This window comes from Erithacus rubecula, assembly GCF_903797595.1.
Source record: "Erithacus rubecula genome assembly, chromosome: 18".
In the NCBI taxonomy this organism is placed as follows: Eukaryota; Metazoa; Chordata; class Aves; order Passeriformes; family Muscicapidae; genus Erithacus; species Erithacus rubecula.
In genome coordinates this window covers 568,624-585,665 of record NC_136670.1, presented here as the reverse complement: position 1 = coordinate 585,665, position 17,042 = coordinate 568,624, and the positions used below count along the sequence as shown (strand labels likewise).

The following is a 17,042-nucleotide window of genomic DNA, read 5'->3' as shown; positions in this document are numbered from 1 at the left end:
AGGCTATGGTGAGACAGCTGTGCCTCTGCAGCCCATGGAGTCCATGGGGGAGCAAATACCCACCATTACCCCATGGACACCCTACCCTGGAGCTGCCTGTTCCTAAAGGAGTGCCTCTTGTGGGAGGGACCTAAATGGGCAGTTCATGAAGATCTTCAGCTTGTGGGAAGGACTCACATGGCAGAAGTTCATTGAGGATTGTTTCCTGTGGAAGTCACCCTATGCTAGGACAGGGAAGGAGTGAAACATGCCTCTGGGTGAGGAAAGAGCAACAGATGTGAACTGCCTGCAGCCTCCATTCACTGTGCCACTGAGGGGGGAAGAGAGAGAGAATTCAGGGGTGAATTTGAGCCTCAGAAGAGGGGAGGTGAGGGGAAGATGTTTTTAAGATTTAGTTTTTACTTTTCTTTATCTTATTCTGATTTGATTGGCAACAAATTTCCCTGCGTCAAATCTGGTTTGCCCATGACAGTGAGTGCTGAGCAATCTCCCTGTCCTTGTCTTGACCCATGAGCCTTATTGTATTTTCTCTCCCCTGTCCAGCTGAAGAGTTGGGTGATAAATGGCTTTGATGGGCATCTTATATCCATCCACGGTCACCCCAGCACACAACTGTGTTTAAGGGCTGCTCCCAATGATAGATCATGATCTTTTATGGCTGAGATCTCTCTCAGCATGCTGTCACACAGAATTGTTTTTGAACAAGCATTTTTCACTTAGTTTTTCTCTCTGGTCTTAGGCCTACAAAAAGTGGAATTGGACATTCAATGCTAAAATCCAAACATTTCTTCTCAGTTCAGCCTTTGCCTCCCTGGGATCTGGGTCTGTGATCATTTAGGGTCCTTGTCCAGCAGTTTTGAGTGGTACAATGCTAAAACATGATGGTGGACAATGTAAGCAGCAGTGGCAAATGAAGCTGCATTGATACAAACCAGGAATAAGCCAATTTAGATGGATCCACAGAAGAGTATATACCATTAAAAATAGGACTTTTTTTTTTTTGTTTAATTAACCTGAGAAAAGCTTTTTTATTAAACCCCTTAGAGATTGCTATTTCTGTTGCAGAAATGGTTGACTCTTCAATCAGGGATTGCTTTCTAACTTCTGCACAAAAAAATGAAAAGTTAGTATTCCCAAGAGCTTCTGACCTTGTCTAATTGGAACATAACCAATTAAACAAAGTAAATTAACAAGGTAGAAAGGACAAATTAAACACAGTCTTCAGCATATCTTTGCTAGGTTATTTTTCCCGCAACTTCATAGAATCATAGAATAGTTTGAATTGGAAAGGACATTAAAGATCATCTAGTTTCAAATTGGAAAGGACATTAAAGATCATCTAGTTTCAAACCCCTGCCATGGGCAGGGAGACCTTTTGCTAGACCAGGACTGCTCCGAGTTCTATCCAGCCTGGTCTTTAACACTTCCAGCAAGGGGCAGCCACAACTATTCTGGGCAAATATTGAGTGTCTCACCACCCTCACAGCAAAGAATTTACTCCGAATATTTAATCTAAACCTACTCTCAGTTTGAATCCATTCCTCTTTGTCCTGTCGCTACATGCTCTCGTAAAAATTCCCTGTCCATCTTTCTTGTAAGCCCCCTTTAGGACCTGGAAGGCTTCAATTTTGTCACCCCTAGGCCTCCTCTTTTCCAGGCTGAACAAACCCAATTCTCTCAGCCTTTCCTCCTGAGAAAGGTGCTCCATCCCTCTGGTCAACTTGGTGGCTTCCTCTGGACTGGCTCCAGCAGGTCCATGTCTGTCTGGTGCTGAGGACTCCAGAGCTGGATGCAGCACTGCAGGTGGGGCCTCACCTGAGGGGAGGAGAAGGGCAGAATCCCCTCCCTTGACCTGCTGCTCACTCTTCTTTAGATGCAGCCCAGGACATGGTTGGTTTCTGGGTGCCAGCACACACTGCCAGGCGTGTGCAGCTTCTCATCCACCAGCACCCCCAAATCCTTCTCATCAGGGCTGCTCTGTTCCTGTCCCAGTCTGGACTGATACAGGGATTGATACCCAAGCCAGGTGCAGCACCAGCATCTGGCCTTGTTAAACCTCCTGAGATTCCTGTGTGTCTCTAGCTTGTCCAGGTTCCTCTGGATGGCTCTGTCCTTCAGGTGTGTCATCTGCAAACCTGCTGAGGGTTTGAGGAACACTTGTTCCCCTTACTTACTAATGAGATATTAAATAACACTGGTCCCAATATGGACTCCTGATGGACCCCACTTTTCACTGATGTCCATTGGGACTCTGAACTGTTGAGCACTACTCTCTGTATGTGACTGCCCAATCACTTTTTTGTCCATCTAACAGTCCACTCATCAAATCCATCTCTCTTCAATTTAGAGAAAAGGATGTTGTCGGGATGTGTGTCAGATAAAGTCCGGATAAATGTCATCTGTGTCCTCTCCCTTGTCTACTGAGATACTCCATCATACAAAGCCACTGGGTTGGTCAGGGAGGACTTGCCCTTGGTGAAGCTGTGCTGGCTGTCCTGAATCACTTTCATGTCCTTAACAGAGCTTCCAGGAGGATCTGTTCCATGATCTTCCCAGTCACAGGGGTGAGGCTGACAGGCTGGTAGTTCCCGTGGTCCTTCTTTTTACCCTTTTGAAAGATGGAGACAGTGTTTCCCTTTTTCCAGTTACCTGGGACTTCACCTGACTGCCATGAGTTTTCCAATATCATGGAGAGTGACTTGACAACTCCATCAGCCAATTCACTGAGGGCTCTGGGATGCATCTGTGGGTCCCATAGACTTAAGTACATTTAGATACCTTAGGTGATCATACACCTGTTCTTTACTTACAGTGGGAGGGACTTTGCTCCTCTAGTCTTCATCCTGCTGTCCATCCACTCAAGAGGTATGGAAAGAGAGTCTGCCATTGAAGACTGAGGAAAAAAGCTATTGGGTACCTCAGCCTCCTCATCTGTTCCCAGTTTTCCAGCATTGTTGATCAGGGCTAACACCTTTGACTTCTCTTTTCTGGTTAATGGGCCTGTAGAAGCCCTTCCTTTGCTCTCTGCCTACCTTGCCAGGTTCAGTTCCAGCTCCACCTTGGCCATTCCTATACAACCAAACTTTCTCTCTGTACTCCTCCTGAGCAACCTGCCTTAGCTTTAACTGTCTATGCATTTGTTTCTTTCCCTTTAGTTTGACTAGTTCCCTACTCAGCTATACTGGTCTCTTGCCTTCCTTGCCTGATTTCTTGCTCCTGGGATTGCTAGCTCTTCTGTTCTATGGAAGGCTTCCTTAAAAATCTGCCAAACTGTTCTTCTCCCTTGTCCCAGAGGGCAGTATTCTAGGGCATCCCACTATCGCCCTGAAGAGCTGGAAATCTGCTTTCCGAACCTTCAGTGGCCTACCTTTACTCTTACCTGACCCATATTCTTCAGGACTGCCAGTTCCAACAATGCATGATCACTGCAATGCAGGCTGCCTCTGATCTTGATGTTCCTGATTACCTGCCTTGTGTTGGTGACCAACAGATCTAGTAATGCATCCTCTCTGGCAGGGCTGTTGATTACCTGGGTCAAGAAGTTATCCTGCATGCATTCCAGGAGTCTCCTGGATTGCCTACAGCTCACCATGCTGCTTTCCCAGCAGATATCAGGACAGTTGAAGTCCCCCAGCAGGACAAGAGCCTGTGAGCTCAATGCCTCCTGTAACTGGAGCAGAAAGCCTTCACCAACAGACTCCCCTTGATCAGGTAGCCTGTAGTAGACCACAACCATGACATTCTCTTGTTGCATTGGTCACTGACTTTTACCTACAGGATTTCTATGTGATTTTCTCTCACATGGCTGTTCTTCAGAGACACCTCTTCACGTTCAATCCACCTCTTGGTGTAGAGGGCAACCCCTCCACTTCTCTTTACTCTCCTGTTTCTATAGCCTGTAGCCATCAATAGCTGTACTCTAGTGACAGGATTCCCATGGATGTCCCACCAAATTTCAGTAACTGCACAAAGTTGTAGCTTTCTAGCAGCACCAATGGCTTCCAGGTCCTTCTGTTGGTTGCCTGTGCTCTGTGCATTGGTGTAAAGCACTCAGCTGAGCTGTTGATTGTATTGCCTTCTTGAAGGAACACTCATAATTCCTTTGAGATAGTTTTCTGCTGTTTCCCTTTTGGCTTTGATTGGCATAGGAGTCCCTCACTTGTCTCCATAAGTGTGTACTGGTGATACACACTTAAAAGTCAGCAGGATATAGATGTACTTCAGCTGGGCTTTTGATTTCACCCTTGATGCTGGCATGCCAGCCCTAGGCTCATGTCGGCTAAGCCTGATCTTACTGTCTTCCCCCTTCAAACCTGGTTTAAAGCCTTCTCAATCAGCCCTGCCAGCTCAAAAGCTAGAATCCTGAGCTTTTTGATGTTTAAGGCACAAAGGCTCATGTGAAGAATAGTAGACTGGGGAAGAAATGTGCAAATGCAATCAATCTCTGCAGCCGTCCACTGTTTTCACCTCTGTGCTTCTTGTATTTCCCATTATGCTGCTGCTTATTTGCCCTTCAGTTTATGGCTGTGCTGCTTAGCAGTGCTTATAAAATAATAATTGGAGGAATTGTGGGCTCTTGTGACAGCTTTCCTTCCTTGTGTTGCAGGGATTCAAGGAATAGTGGATGCCTACCGCCAGACTCTGCCTCAAATCCGACTCTATGGGCCAACCAACTTCTCTCCTATTATAAACCATGTGGCAAAATTTGCAGCACACTCGCTGCAACAAGGAACTGCTGCAGTGAGTTGGAGCCTTTCTTGTGGATCTGCTTTGGGTTGATGTTTCTGTTTTCCATGTTTATGACTGAATAGAATGGAAGAATAAATTGATGTTATCTTCCTTCCTTAGAATCCCAGGTTTGGTCTTCTGTTGTCAGCCTACAGAGAGCATGTCGATGCTCTCCTGGTACACACTGATATAAACCTATACTGGGTAGATACATCAGTTTAATTGCTCAAGTGATATTTATTTCTCTCCCAGTTTGCTGGCACTGTACTTACTGTTACATTGTACAGTGGTGCTGTGCTGGCTGTTAGACAGTTGGACTAAGGCAGTAGTTGCCTCCTCTTACTAAGCTCTGTTACCTGTATGGCATGCATACCAACTAGAGTTTTGTGCCAAACAGCTTTAATCTCAAGAATTTGGAGAGAAAGCCTCTAAGAAACTACCAGAGGGCTTGACTATCTGTCCCACCATAATGGCATGGAGTCTGAGAGCTGTTGAATCAGTGTGCTGATTTGCAGAGCATCTGTGATTCTCTGTGGTGATGGGCTTGTTTGGATGCCACTGTGGCCATGGTTGCTGTTAAAATTTTACTCCATTTGTTTAAACTTCATTAGTCTTGCATAAGGATGGAGGGCTTGGATGTCCTGATAGATTTTAGCTTATTTCATTTTGACAGAGCAATCAGAAAGAATTTTGACATGTAATGTGCTATTGTTTTATCACCTAGCTGTGTCAGTATTTTGGTGCTACTTGTGCTTGTGTGTATATCAAATACATTTCCCACGCTGTGAGGCACTTGGGCTAAGGAGATCCATTTCTTGTATTTCTGTGTATTTTTTAACCTTCCCAGCACTTTGGGGGAATCTTCCCAATTCTTGCAATATCTTGTTAAATATCTCTAGTTTTGTTTTTCTTTCAGATTTTTAAATAAAGAATCTGTCAGTAATTTTTGTTAACTGTGCTTGGGAATCAGAAATTCTATTTTCTCTTATTTTTGTTGTGTTTGCCTCCTTCTAAGTCTGTAAATAGTTGCTATAGCACAGCAGTTGCTCATTTCAGAATCAGGTACTAAGCTTCAGCTTCTGGAAAATGAAAGAAGTTTTAAACACTTTACTAATCCTAAGGCATTGGTTTGAGGTACTTCATTCTTTCTGAAAAAGCTCCTTTATTTTTCCCTTCATGTTATCTCTAGAATGTCTTATGTTGTTTATCACTGCTGTGTTTTGAGATTTCTAATACTTATAATGCTTCTAATTTAAATTATTGGTAACAAAAGAACCAAGTGTCTTGGTTTGAAAAGACAGGTGTCTGCTAGGGAAAGCAAGGCTGTCCTTTGAAATGGAAAAAGTAAACCCCTTCCCTCTGAGTGAGTGTAATTTTGAAATTAAGGCCGAGATATGAGGATGGGAATAGCAGCTCTTTACTAGTGTGTGCACAAGGCAAACAAACCAGCAGCAGCGATGGCATTTCCAGCGGCCAGAGCAGGAGCCCGGTGCCGGCGCTGCCGGCCGCGGCTCTTTGCCCTCGGTGCAGTTCCCGGCACGGCCGGCAGGGAGCGCTGGCGGCTCCCGCGGGGCGGGGCGGGGCGCTGATCCCCGCGCGGCTGCAGGGGGCGCTGTGGCGCGGCTCGGGCAGCGCGCGGCGATGGCGGCGGGGCCCGGGCGGGAAGGGATGGAGGAGAGAGGCTTTGCTCAGCAACCGGGCAGGGTCGGGCCCGCGGCTCCAGCAGGGCGCTCGCCAACAGCAAACTGAAATGGCAGCGTGTCCTGGCAGGGCCGGGGTGCGGGATCCAGCAGCAGAGGCAGCTCCTGGTGTTGGGATGGCGGCGGTAGCAGCGACAGCAGCGACCTTGCTCCTCCAAAGCCAAGAGCGAGCGAGAGCAGCTGTCCCCCTGCTCTTCTTTACCTGCTTGTAATCTCGCACTGTCCCCCTCCCTCCGAGAGAAACTCCCAAAATCCAGAGGGGTTCCCCCTCTCCCGTCTCTAGTACCCAGTCATCAGTGCTTCTTAGCATGTCAATAGGGAAAATTTCACATGCAATGAGTAAGAGAAAAACCAACCCCCAACACCAAGGTTTTTTGAGTTATACCGCAGGGATATTAAATATCTCTAGCCTTTCTGGACACCAGTCAGTAAAATAGCACCCAGCAGTGAATTTTGTATGAAGTTGTGTTAATAATTTAGTAGTACCTTTTGTCTCTTGTACTTTTTGCCAATTGATGTAACTGTTCTTTATACATTGAATGTAATCCTTTCTCTTTTTTTAAATACAGAGAATATTAGAAGTGCACAATTAAAATCATTAGGCATAGGAAAAATGTGAATGAACATGAATTTCTTTAATGTTCTGGTTTAGTTTCAGGCACAGAAACATCTGATTTATTTCTTAGCATAAGGGAGTGCTCTATCTGCCTTCAGTTGTGTGAGCCCTGGTGTTGAAATACCTAACTGGATGCTTTCTCATGTTTTTCAGCAATACTTTATTTTGCTGATCATCACAGATGGAGAGATCACTGATCTAGACCAAACTAGGCAAGCAATTGTCAATGCCTCTAAGCTGCCCATGTCCATCATCATTGTTGGTGTTGGTGAAGCTGATTTTAAAGCAATGGAATTCCTCGATGGAGACAGTGGTGTTCTGAAATCTGTGACAGGAGAGCCAGCTGCACGAGACATCGTCCAGTTTGTGCCTTTCCGACAGTTCAAAAATGTATGTTGTTTTTACATTCAGAAGTGTCCTGGTGCCAGGATGTATGCATCCAAAAAACAACCATGGTCTTGACAAGGCAGCAAGCTGCATGCTCAGAGGGCATGCTTGTTCCCAGTGAGAGCTGAGATGTTGGTTTCTGTGTTCAAAGCTGTGTCTTGCTGTCTTGCCATTCTTGAGAGCCCTCCTTGTATAATTGATTTTGCATACAATCACTTGGCTGTTGCTGGTTTAAAGAGTATGTTCTCTGTCCTGGGATGTGAACATTTAGGCAAAGAACTGAGATCATATCATCAGTCTCTGATGTTGAGGCCCATGAGTGATTGAAGTTGAGATCACTCTTCCCTGCTGTGCAAAGTCCAGTCACACACCAGCTCCCTGACTTCCACTGCTGGCATTGGCGTTCACACGTGCATGGTCAGTTGGGTTGAGTGATTCAAATGAAAACCCAAAATATGAGAAATTGCTAGTAGTTGGGGCAGTTTTTCATGCAGACTGGGGCCATATAAAGGCTATGTGAGTCTGAAGTTGAGGTGAGAACAAGTGGTTTTCATCAGCAATGCTCACTGAGACTGACTGGAAGTGCTCCCAGAGGTGTAGCAAGCAGTTCTTAAAAAAAAATGAGCGGGGCAGGTGTTCTGAATTCTCTGAGAGTGTTTCACTAGGCTACCAAATCTGTTCTTTGTGGAATTTGATTTATTCTCTCCGTTCTCTTTTCAGGCTCCCCAGGAAGCACTTTCCCAGATGGTTCTGGCAGAAGTGCCCAAGCAGCTGGTGTCATTCTATAAATGGCAGGGTTGGCCCCCCCTGAAACTACCAGAAATCAAAGCCCTGCAGATTCAGGCTAGTCCTGGCTACCTGTAGCACTGGGGTGGAAGAGAGCTGCCTGCAGCCACACTCTCCCTTGCACACTGTGGGTGCTCAGTGCCTTGAGATTGTACCAGTACACACTCTCTTACACCTGCTTGTGCTGAGTCTTTGATCTTTCCTATTTCTGGAAGAAATGTAAATACAGAAAAACCTCTGGGTGCTGGAAGTTTTTGTGACAGAAAGATGGACCTTGTTGATTTTCTACCTTGCAACTGTGACCCATTGTGACACATCACACCATGCATAGTTGTTTGACACAGCTCATCTGCTGCTGCCTCTCATGGTGGGCCTCTGAACGGAGCTGCTCTAGTGCTGACCCTGGTGAGAGAAGCGTTGCACCCGTGTTTGCTGTAATTACACTTGTCATGTGTTCCTTGATAGGTGTCTTCTATCAAGCTGCCTTTGAAATGGGGACCCTTCTTTTCTGGATGTGACCAAAGACTGTTGGATGCCTGAGGCAGTTCCTGTTGTGCCTTCATAAAGTGCCAGTCTATTTTTTTTTTATCTTTCTGTGGTTTTTTAACTGCATTTTTCTATTAGCAAAATTTATTTCTGTGATGAACTGCCTGAAGCCATTGTTATATTCAAGAATACTGCACTTTGCTTTGTTGGGGGGGTTAAATGAGGATGAATCATTAATTAATGGGACTGTGGTGATATTAATGGGTCACATTAATGTGACTTAAATCCCATGATTGAAAACACTGAAATGAAGATGCTTTGCATGAATTCTTTATATCACGTGAGTTACAAAATGAAGAACTAACTTATCTGTGGAACTCCAAGGAGGTGCTTCTTTATCCTCAGTAGTGTGAAGTGTGCATTACATGATCTGGGGACTGTAGAATAGCCATATGATAGCAAAGCACAAATGTTTTAAGGAAGATGGTTCATTTCCAAGTAGAATGAAGAAACTTGTGTTTGCCATTGCACTATAAGCATCATCATTTTCAGTTACATAAATAAATATTCTACTTTGACTTACATAACAGGTCTGGACTCTTATTTCCTTCCTGGACTTTTCCCCTTGTTTTCCAGCAATGTGGATGGTGGTGTTTCAGTATCTGAGTGAGCCTAGGTTCAGAGATTGAAAAAAAAAGAAAGCAGAGCCAGTTGTCCTTCATGTTAATTTTGTTCCCCTTTAATCACTAAGACTGCTGTATCCCACAGCCCTTTCCTGCAGCAAGATGAGATGTTCCTCTACAGTGAAGTTAGAAGAATTTGTGTGTTCTACCTTATAAAACAGAAAATGGTGAGGATATATTGGCAGACTCCATCTGCGATCCAGGCCCTGAAACTGGTTAAGTTACAAGCTTGAATGAAGGCAGAATTTGAGATTGAATTCACATCCTCAACTAGACATTGTTCTGGGTGGTCTCTGCCACCAAGCTACCATTATGTAGCTTGTGCTTGAAGGGCTGTGGGATCAGGACACTGCTGAGCCAAGATGAATCTATTCTTGTTTTTTATTCAAACCTATTTTGACCATGCTACGTTCTCTCAGGTTACCTAAACAGCAGCCAGCTTCCTCTAGAGAAAGCTGGACTGTCTTTCTTGACACCTAGCCTGCAGCACCCCATTTTCTTGTACTTCTTGCACCAAGTCTTGCAATTCAAGACAGTCTTGAATGAAACCAAACAACCTCTCTTCTTGAGTGGCTGTCTAAACTAAAATATTTTACAGGTGTGTGGAAGAGAGGGAGGGAAAATTGCCAAATTGTCTCTGAGAAACTGCTCTTGTGGTTGAAGACATTGTTGACTTGTGCTTTCAGCTGCTTACAGCCTGTAGACAGGGCTCTCCTTCTCTGTTATACATACAAGAAACCTAAGGCTGTTTTTTGGTGTGTGTGCATTTTTTGAAGCCCTTTTTGCCTCTACTTTTTAACCTCTGCCAGCTCCCATGCAAAGGGGAGTGAGTCCTCTGTGTTTGCCCTGTAAGGAGTGGAGTCATTGTTCTGCAGCAAGCTGAGATATTTCCAGGTCTAGGACTCATTTGTGGTAGAAGAGACCTTTCCTGTTTTGGGGAAGAAGAGGCCAAGAAGTTGTAGAGGCAGGTCTGAGGAAATTCTTCCCCCTGAGGGAGCAGGCCAGAATTTGAAGGAGATGCTCCTTACTCACAGGTGAATGGCTGAAATGTGAGCAAGGGACATGAGTCCTGTAGTTGTCACTTAGGAACAAAAGTTGCATGGGTGCAGGCCCATGTAAAAAGCCAAGGGAAAATAAATTTGGGAGCTACTGACCTGGCAGTATTGCAGAATTGCCTGTTTTCTGTCATTCCTCAGGGCTCCAGGTTTTAGAGGAAATGCAAACAGCTGCTGGGCACTGTGGTGGAAGGCTGGCAGGTCTGTTTCCTGCCACATGCTGCCCTGGGTGTAGCTGGAATGCAGATTGAATGCATGTCTGTTGAGTTAGAGGAGAGGTCACATTGTTTTCATCAGGACAAGGTGTTGTGCATGCTCTCTATGTCCCCCAATCACTGGCTTGATTTATCTTCCCAGTGAGCACAGGGAACACCCCAGAAGTCTTTACCCTTGCCAAGAGTAAACAAGCACCTTTATACTTGTGATCCCCAAAGGTATTTCAGCCTCAGGGCTTTGAAAAAATCAAAAGCTGTTGCACATGGGAGCACAGTGGTGAGGGTTTCTTCTGTTTCCTGGACATGTGGCAATAAATATTGATGACATTTCATGGCAGGCTATGCCACAATACCCAGGAGATAGAGGGAGATTATGCCTTTTTTGCATGGATAACTGGTTGGGTTAGTGTCCGTCCTTGAGGTGTAAAATACACAGAGGACTGTTTTTCTAAAAATGAGGCTCTGTCTTCAGGTGGCTACAGTGATGAGACTGCTCCAGGTGTTTGAGGAAGCCACAGAAACTCCATAGGGAGGTGCTGTCTTCTGACCAGCTTTGAGCAAGTACTGGACCCACTCAGCAGCAGCATACTTTGCTTGTCTGGCTGTCTCATTAAACTGCCTAAGTTGCACTTCTTGCTCCACTCTAACCATGACTGGATGTGGGGTTAGCACACTGAGCTTTCTGTCTGTTCTAAACTGATGGGCTCACTTACTTGGGTTCACAAAAGTGGTGCCAAATGCTGCCACGTCTGCTGTGTTTTCTTGTTGCATAGTTGTGCTGGTTTGAAAGTAAACTGGTGTTATAAATGGGTAATGTGATGATTGGCTCTCACAATTAAGAGATTGTGCGTATGTTAAAAGAAGTTTTGTTGATGTATGGTTATGTTATTGTAGTTTGTTGCTTGCACACCCCCTGTTCTCCCCATGGTCCCCTTTCCCCCTGTATTGTTGCCACCAGCCAGCCTTGGTTGTCAGGGACTGTTGAGGGAGGGTGTGTACCTGTGCCCCCTGCATGGGGTACCTGGCAATGGGGAAGGCTTGTTGCTGGGCAGGTGTGACAACACCTCACCTCCAGTCAAGCTCCAATGTTTCCATCAATGGACGGCGAAGAAGAGTTGACTGACAGACTTTGAGAGGGGCTAGGGTTGCCTGATATAACACTGGGGGTATAAAAGGTGGTGTAGCCGTTTTGTGGATGAGCCTTTGGCAGTCAGCTACGGTCCCAGCACTGTTATTTTTTACTTATTCAGTCCTTTGTTGTGTTTTTTTAGGTTTAATAAACCTTTAAAATTTTAAAGTGAGTGGTTGTTTCTCAGAACTGGTGTGAGAAATGAACCCCACTCAACAACCTTAAGAGAGATTACAGGTCAGAGTTGCAATGCATTAAAGAGAATATGATAAATACAATAATACAGAGACAACTGGTTTTAACCCACAAAGACTGAATACAACCTGGCACTCTGTTGGTCAGGGTGATGGTACAGTCCTGTCGAAGTTCTAGTCCTTCAAATCTATCAAGTGGTGGTGCCAGAAGTCCCCAGGCCCAAAGATTTTATATATTCAGGTTTTATAGGAAAATTAATCCACAAGGCCAGAGGTTTACATCCAAAAAGGAAATATAGGAGTCCTGTTGATTTTTCATGAATGAAGGGAGAGACCATGGGGTATTTTTCATAGGGTCTCTCAAAATGCAGCCTCTTTTTTATCCTGATTTCCCAGCCACATTTCCCTCTCTCTTTTCCTGTTGGCTGAGGTACTTGAGAAGTACAGACTGCCCAAATCCCCTAATACAGGTGAATACCCCTTCTAATCTGCACCACAGACCCTCTAGGGTTCCACTCTGGTTTCCTTTGGATCTCTGTTCTGTTTCTCTGTAAGTCCAAGAATTTAGCACAGCCTTGGATGTGCAACGGTGTCAATTAGTGGAATTCCTCTGGAGTTTATGGTTCTTCCCATTATTTTTTTCACCCATCAGTATCTAGCCTTACCTACAAACAGGCCCACAGTTTGTAAAGACACATCCCTCTCATTCCTTTCAGGTTCAGGTGGGAATGTTCAGTATCTTTCTCAGGGCAGGGAGTTTCACAAGTCATGAGGTAACACTGTGAGTCATGGGATATTTTGAGAGTCCTTGGTAGTTTAAGTCATTGTAGCTACCTATTCTGTGGTCCCATTGAGTCCTTTATGGCCCATTAGCAGAGTTGACCCCTTAGGCTGGGTGTGACTGTGCTGGAGTTAATCACAGCTGAGTCATTGGTGAGAAGAAAAAGAAATTCTGGAAGGCTTTACCTCTCCTTATCTCATTTAACACTTAGCCCATATTCATAGCCTGAGGGCTCAGGTTAGCACTGGGCAGCTCCTACCAAGGATCAGTTCATCAGAAATGATGTAGAAGGAAGTAGAATACTCCTGGAGCTAGGACAGTGGTGAAACTGCATCCTTCCACCACCCCCAGTACTGCCCTTCAGGTGCTCCAGGAAGTGCTTTTGTGAAAGGGGAATAAAGGGAATATCCACAAGGCTTGCTTTAAGCCACTGGCAATCCTTAGGTATGATTCACTCCTTGGTGTTTGTGGAGCTGAATAAGCCACCCTGGTCTGCTGCAAGGCACTCTGTACAGCATTGTGTGTGTGCAGGTGTAAGGAAAATCATGCTATGAAAAGCCAATGTCCACAGAGGAGACAGAAGAGTCCATCAGGGAACACACCCGTGGGGTTTTCTCTCTCAAGGTTTCGTAAGCCACACACTCCTTTTATCCCAAACTCCTGGCCACACGCTGCCCCCTTGCTTTCCCCATTGGCTGAGTTCCAGGAAGGTACAGCCTTCCTGAACATCCTGCCCCATATCCCTCCTGGCATTTTACCCCAAAGTGCAGAAGGTCAGGCTTATGCAGGAGCGAAACTGTCGGGTCTGCAACAAACCTTCTGCCCATAGTAGAGACATTAAGACCCACTTCAAAGACACTAACATCCATACCTTCACCCATCAAATTCTTTATAAAGACATTACTACACATCTTTCCTATCACAAGTGTTTGGTGCTGGATGCTGAGAGAGAGAATCAGTCCCCCAGAAGAAAGAAATACTCTCCAAAATCTGTTCAGCTCATGATTGTTCGATTGCATTAATGTGGCCTGAATTTGTGCTTTGGAAGAACTCTGGCTCCTCTGTCAGCAATCCTGTAGATGGGATGAGCTGGATCAGGCCCGGGGGCTGCAGCAGGGAGAGCAGGTGGCCTCTGGCACCGTATGCCCCCGTCTGTCTCCCTCCTACCCCTCCTTGTGAGGCTGCCAACACCCTGTGGAGCAGCTGAAGTTCCTGTCCCACTGCCTGTGCATCTTGATACTTGTCTCTATCCTGCAGAGCTCTGGCACTGGGAGGCAGCCGCTGTCCCGAAATGCTCTGGCACCCTTCCTCCACCGAGGAGCCCCTAGGCCCCTGCTCAGGAGGCTGCTGAGCATGTGCTGGTGTGTCAGAAGAGCTGCCCTCTGTTTGTTTGGAGGATTTTAGACACAAGACCTGTGATTTTGTGCTGCGGGAGGCGCAGGGCTGGGGCTGAAAGCAGAGCCAGACTCTGTAGCTGCAGCGAGTGTCTCTCAGTTCTGAATTCAGCAGCCTGTGTCCCTCCATGCACCAGCTGAGCGTGGCCATGGGACGGGTTCACTTCTCCCGCTGTTTGCTGCAGCGCTCCCCGGGGGTCCCTCAGCCGGTGCCCCAGGGTAGAGTGAGGGGGACTGTGCAGGCTGGGCTCCACCCAGCTCCTCGTGTCCCTCAGCGGCGGCTGCCGGCCCACAGGGCACTGCGCTGGGGAGTGTCTGGCCGGACCGGCTGAGCGAGCCGGGCTGGAGTCACTGTGGGCGGTGCAGGGCCGAGCGCGGGGCAGCGGGCCCGCAGCGGCTCCATGGCGCTCCGCGTCGCTGTCCGGCGCCTCTCCCAGCTGCCGGGCCATGGCGAGCGGCAGGTCCAGCTCAGCTTCCGAGGTGACTCCGGGTGGCCAGGAGGGTGGGGTTCGGGGGGTTTGGGGCTGCCTTCCCCTGCTAGCACCTTACACCTCCTCTCTGCTCCTCAAGGCTTTACCCAGAAGACGAGGAAGGTCTGCTGTGGCCCAGAGGCTGTCTTCAACGAGGTAAGGAAACTGGGATCATGTGGGACAGGGACAGGAAGGTCAATGTCTTGGTCATAAAACCACAGATTGGTTTGTGTTGGAAGGGACCTTGAAGATCATCTAGTTCCAATCCCCACACCACGGGCAGGGACACCTTCCACTAGACTGTTTTCTGGAAATTTCTCCGCTGTCTCCTTTTGCTCTGTTCAGAGGGGCAGATGGATCCCTCACATTGTGCATGTGATCTACACGTAAAGCTGCAGGAGCTGAAATTCAGCTGGGTGACGCTGCCTGTGCACATGAAAGCTGAAGGGAAGGCTCCTGTGCCCTCAGAAAGCCAGATTGTCACTGCAGTGGATGCCCTGTGGGACAGGAGGGAGAGTGGTCTGTTCGAGTGCGTGTGTGTGTGTGTGTGTGTGTGTGTGTGTGTGTGCAGGGATGGGGCTGGCCCGGGGGGCATATCCACCTCTCCAGTACCATCCCCACTCTAACCTGTGACAGCCCACCTGTGGTGTGCCACTGGTGGTTCCCACCTGTCCCTTGCTCAGGTCCCAATGCCAATGTGCTGCCTATGAAAAGCACTGAAGGTGGCAATGGAGCAGGAGGCACTGCCACTGTTTGGGGTGTGTCGTGAGTTGAAGCCTCAGAGTAAAACTTTTCTATGAGCCACATGACTCCCTGGACAGTGACCTCTTCTCCTCTTCTCTGTTCCCACATTCTGCCTAACTCCACAACCTGCTAGCTCAGGGACCCCAGCAGGCACAAGCATCATTCTTTTTCCAGGGTGGTGCTGCTCTGACTTCTTTAGCAGCTAACCTGTGGCTCTGTGCTGCTGGAGGGCTTCTATGCCTGGCCAACAGGAAAGTAGCTTCCCATTACAGCTGCTTTTCATCATTTCCATGGACTTGGTTGCCTCACAGGTGAACCAGCCAGCCATGAGACATGAGAAAGTCTGGCTGAGAATGACTTGTCATCCCTTCCTACTCCATTTGTTTGCAGCTCTTTCGTTGGCCTCACTATGGGAAGTTTGTCGTGGGCGAAATGCTGTGCATTAAGGTTTACAACTGCAGCAAGGTTTTCAGTAACAGGTGGGTCTTTTGATTATCGGGGTGACAAGGGGAGGTGGGGGAGGAGACTTACTGGTCTTTAATTGTCTACTGGCAATAGACAATGTTTATTGAAAATTTGATGGAAGGAAGGTGAGCAGAATGCCAGTTATAGAGGAAGGATGGGGCTGGTTGTTCAGGTGGGGCAGAAATGCTGTGTATATTAAGTTAAATAAGAGGAATGACGTAGTTGTGCCTGCCGTAACAGGGACAACATAAGGATCCAGATCAGACCTTCATCTGGGACAAAGGTTAAATGAGGTCCTAAAAAACAGCTACAAAGGCAGGTCTTGTGGCAGGTTGAGGACATGCTGTCACTGTGAACATCCTTGTGGTGACTGTGACCATGCTGCACCCAAATTCAACATATCTGTTGGTGTAGAAAAGCCCTGAATGCATCATGTTATGGTTTAACCTTTAATAAGGCAGCACTTTCAATTTAAAAGGTCAGACAGAATTTAAAATGCTTCTAGGTGGCACAGGCATGACACTATGAACTCAATGGCTATTCTAACAGTTGTAAAATGCTGCAGGGAAACCTAAGAATAGAGATGAAAGATTGAGTAGTGGAGCAAGATAGGCAGCAGAGGCATGTCCTTCAGGATGTGTGAAACATGAAGATGCAGAGAAAGGTGCCAACTCTGGTAAGTAAATTTTAAGAACTGAAGGAAAATGCACCAGCTAATAATGCAAATCTAATAAGTTTGCATCCAGCTTATAATGCAAACCTTTTCAAAGATGCCAGAGAGGGCATGGAGAAAACAAATGAGCACAACACATGTGAGACACAGATGAAGACAGAGGAGAAAGTGTGACAGAATGTTGTGTCACTGTTTTCTGGATGCTTTTTTTATGGGAGCTGGGTCAGAGGAATTGTCTCTGACTGAAATGTCAGTAGAAACTGCTACAGGACAAAGAGATAACACAAACAGAAAACAGTAGGACCTGGCAGCCTGGAGCAAAGGAGTCCAATGGAAAATTAATGGATTGGCACTATATCCACTGCTGGGTGCATATGTGACAGCATAATGGTAAGTGACAGACAGTACAGTTCAAAAGCAGTTGGTCTGTGCACTGGGATGGTCAAAATTAAATAGAGAGTGTGGAAGTACATAGGGGAAAAATGTGTTACATTGCTGTATCTGTGGTCTCTGGACCACAAACAGATGTACAGTGT

The 17,042-nt window shown here is 46.5% G+C and overlaps 2 protein-coding genes across 5 annotated transcripts in view; both read left to right on the top strand.

Moving 5' to 3' along the window:
* Positions 1–9,280, top strand: part of CPNE1 (copine 1) — a 47,659-nt gene extending 38,379 nt beyond the window's left edge. For all 4 annotated transcript variants that reach the window (XM_079321294.1, XM_079321295.1, XM_079321293.1 and 1 more), the window contains 3 exons: positions 4,607–4,740; positions 7,198–7,434; positions 8,152–9,280. In XM_079321294.1, the coding sequence (XP_079177420.1) occupies positions 4,607–4,740; positions 7,198–7,434; positions 8,152–8,295 (515 nt within the window). In that variant the 3' untranslated portion in view covers positions 8,296–9,280. The remainder of the gene's footprint in view (positions 1–4,606; positions 4,741–7,197; positions 7,435–8,151) is intronic.
* Positions 9,281–14,487: 5,207 nt separating this feature from the next.
* Positions 14,488–17,042, top strand: part of LOC306809612 (fer-1-like protein 4) — a 37,958-nt gene continuing 35,403 nt past the window's right edge. Inside the window, exons 1-3 of the mRNA XM_079321281.1 lie at positions 14,488–14,634; positions 14,725–14,780; positions 15,759–15,847. Of these exons, the coding sequence (XP_079177407.1) occupies positions 14,556–14,634; positions 14,725–14,780; positions 15,759–15,847 (224 nt within the window). The 5' untranslated portion in view covers positions 14,488–14,555. The remainder of the gene's footprint in view (positions 14,635–14,724; positions 14,781–15,758; positions 15,848–17,042) is intronic.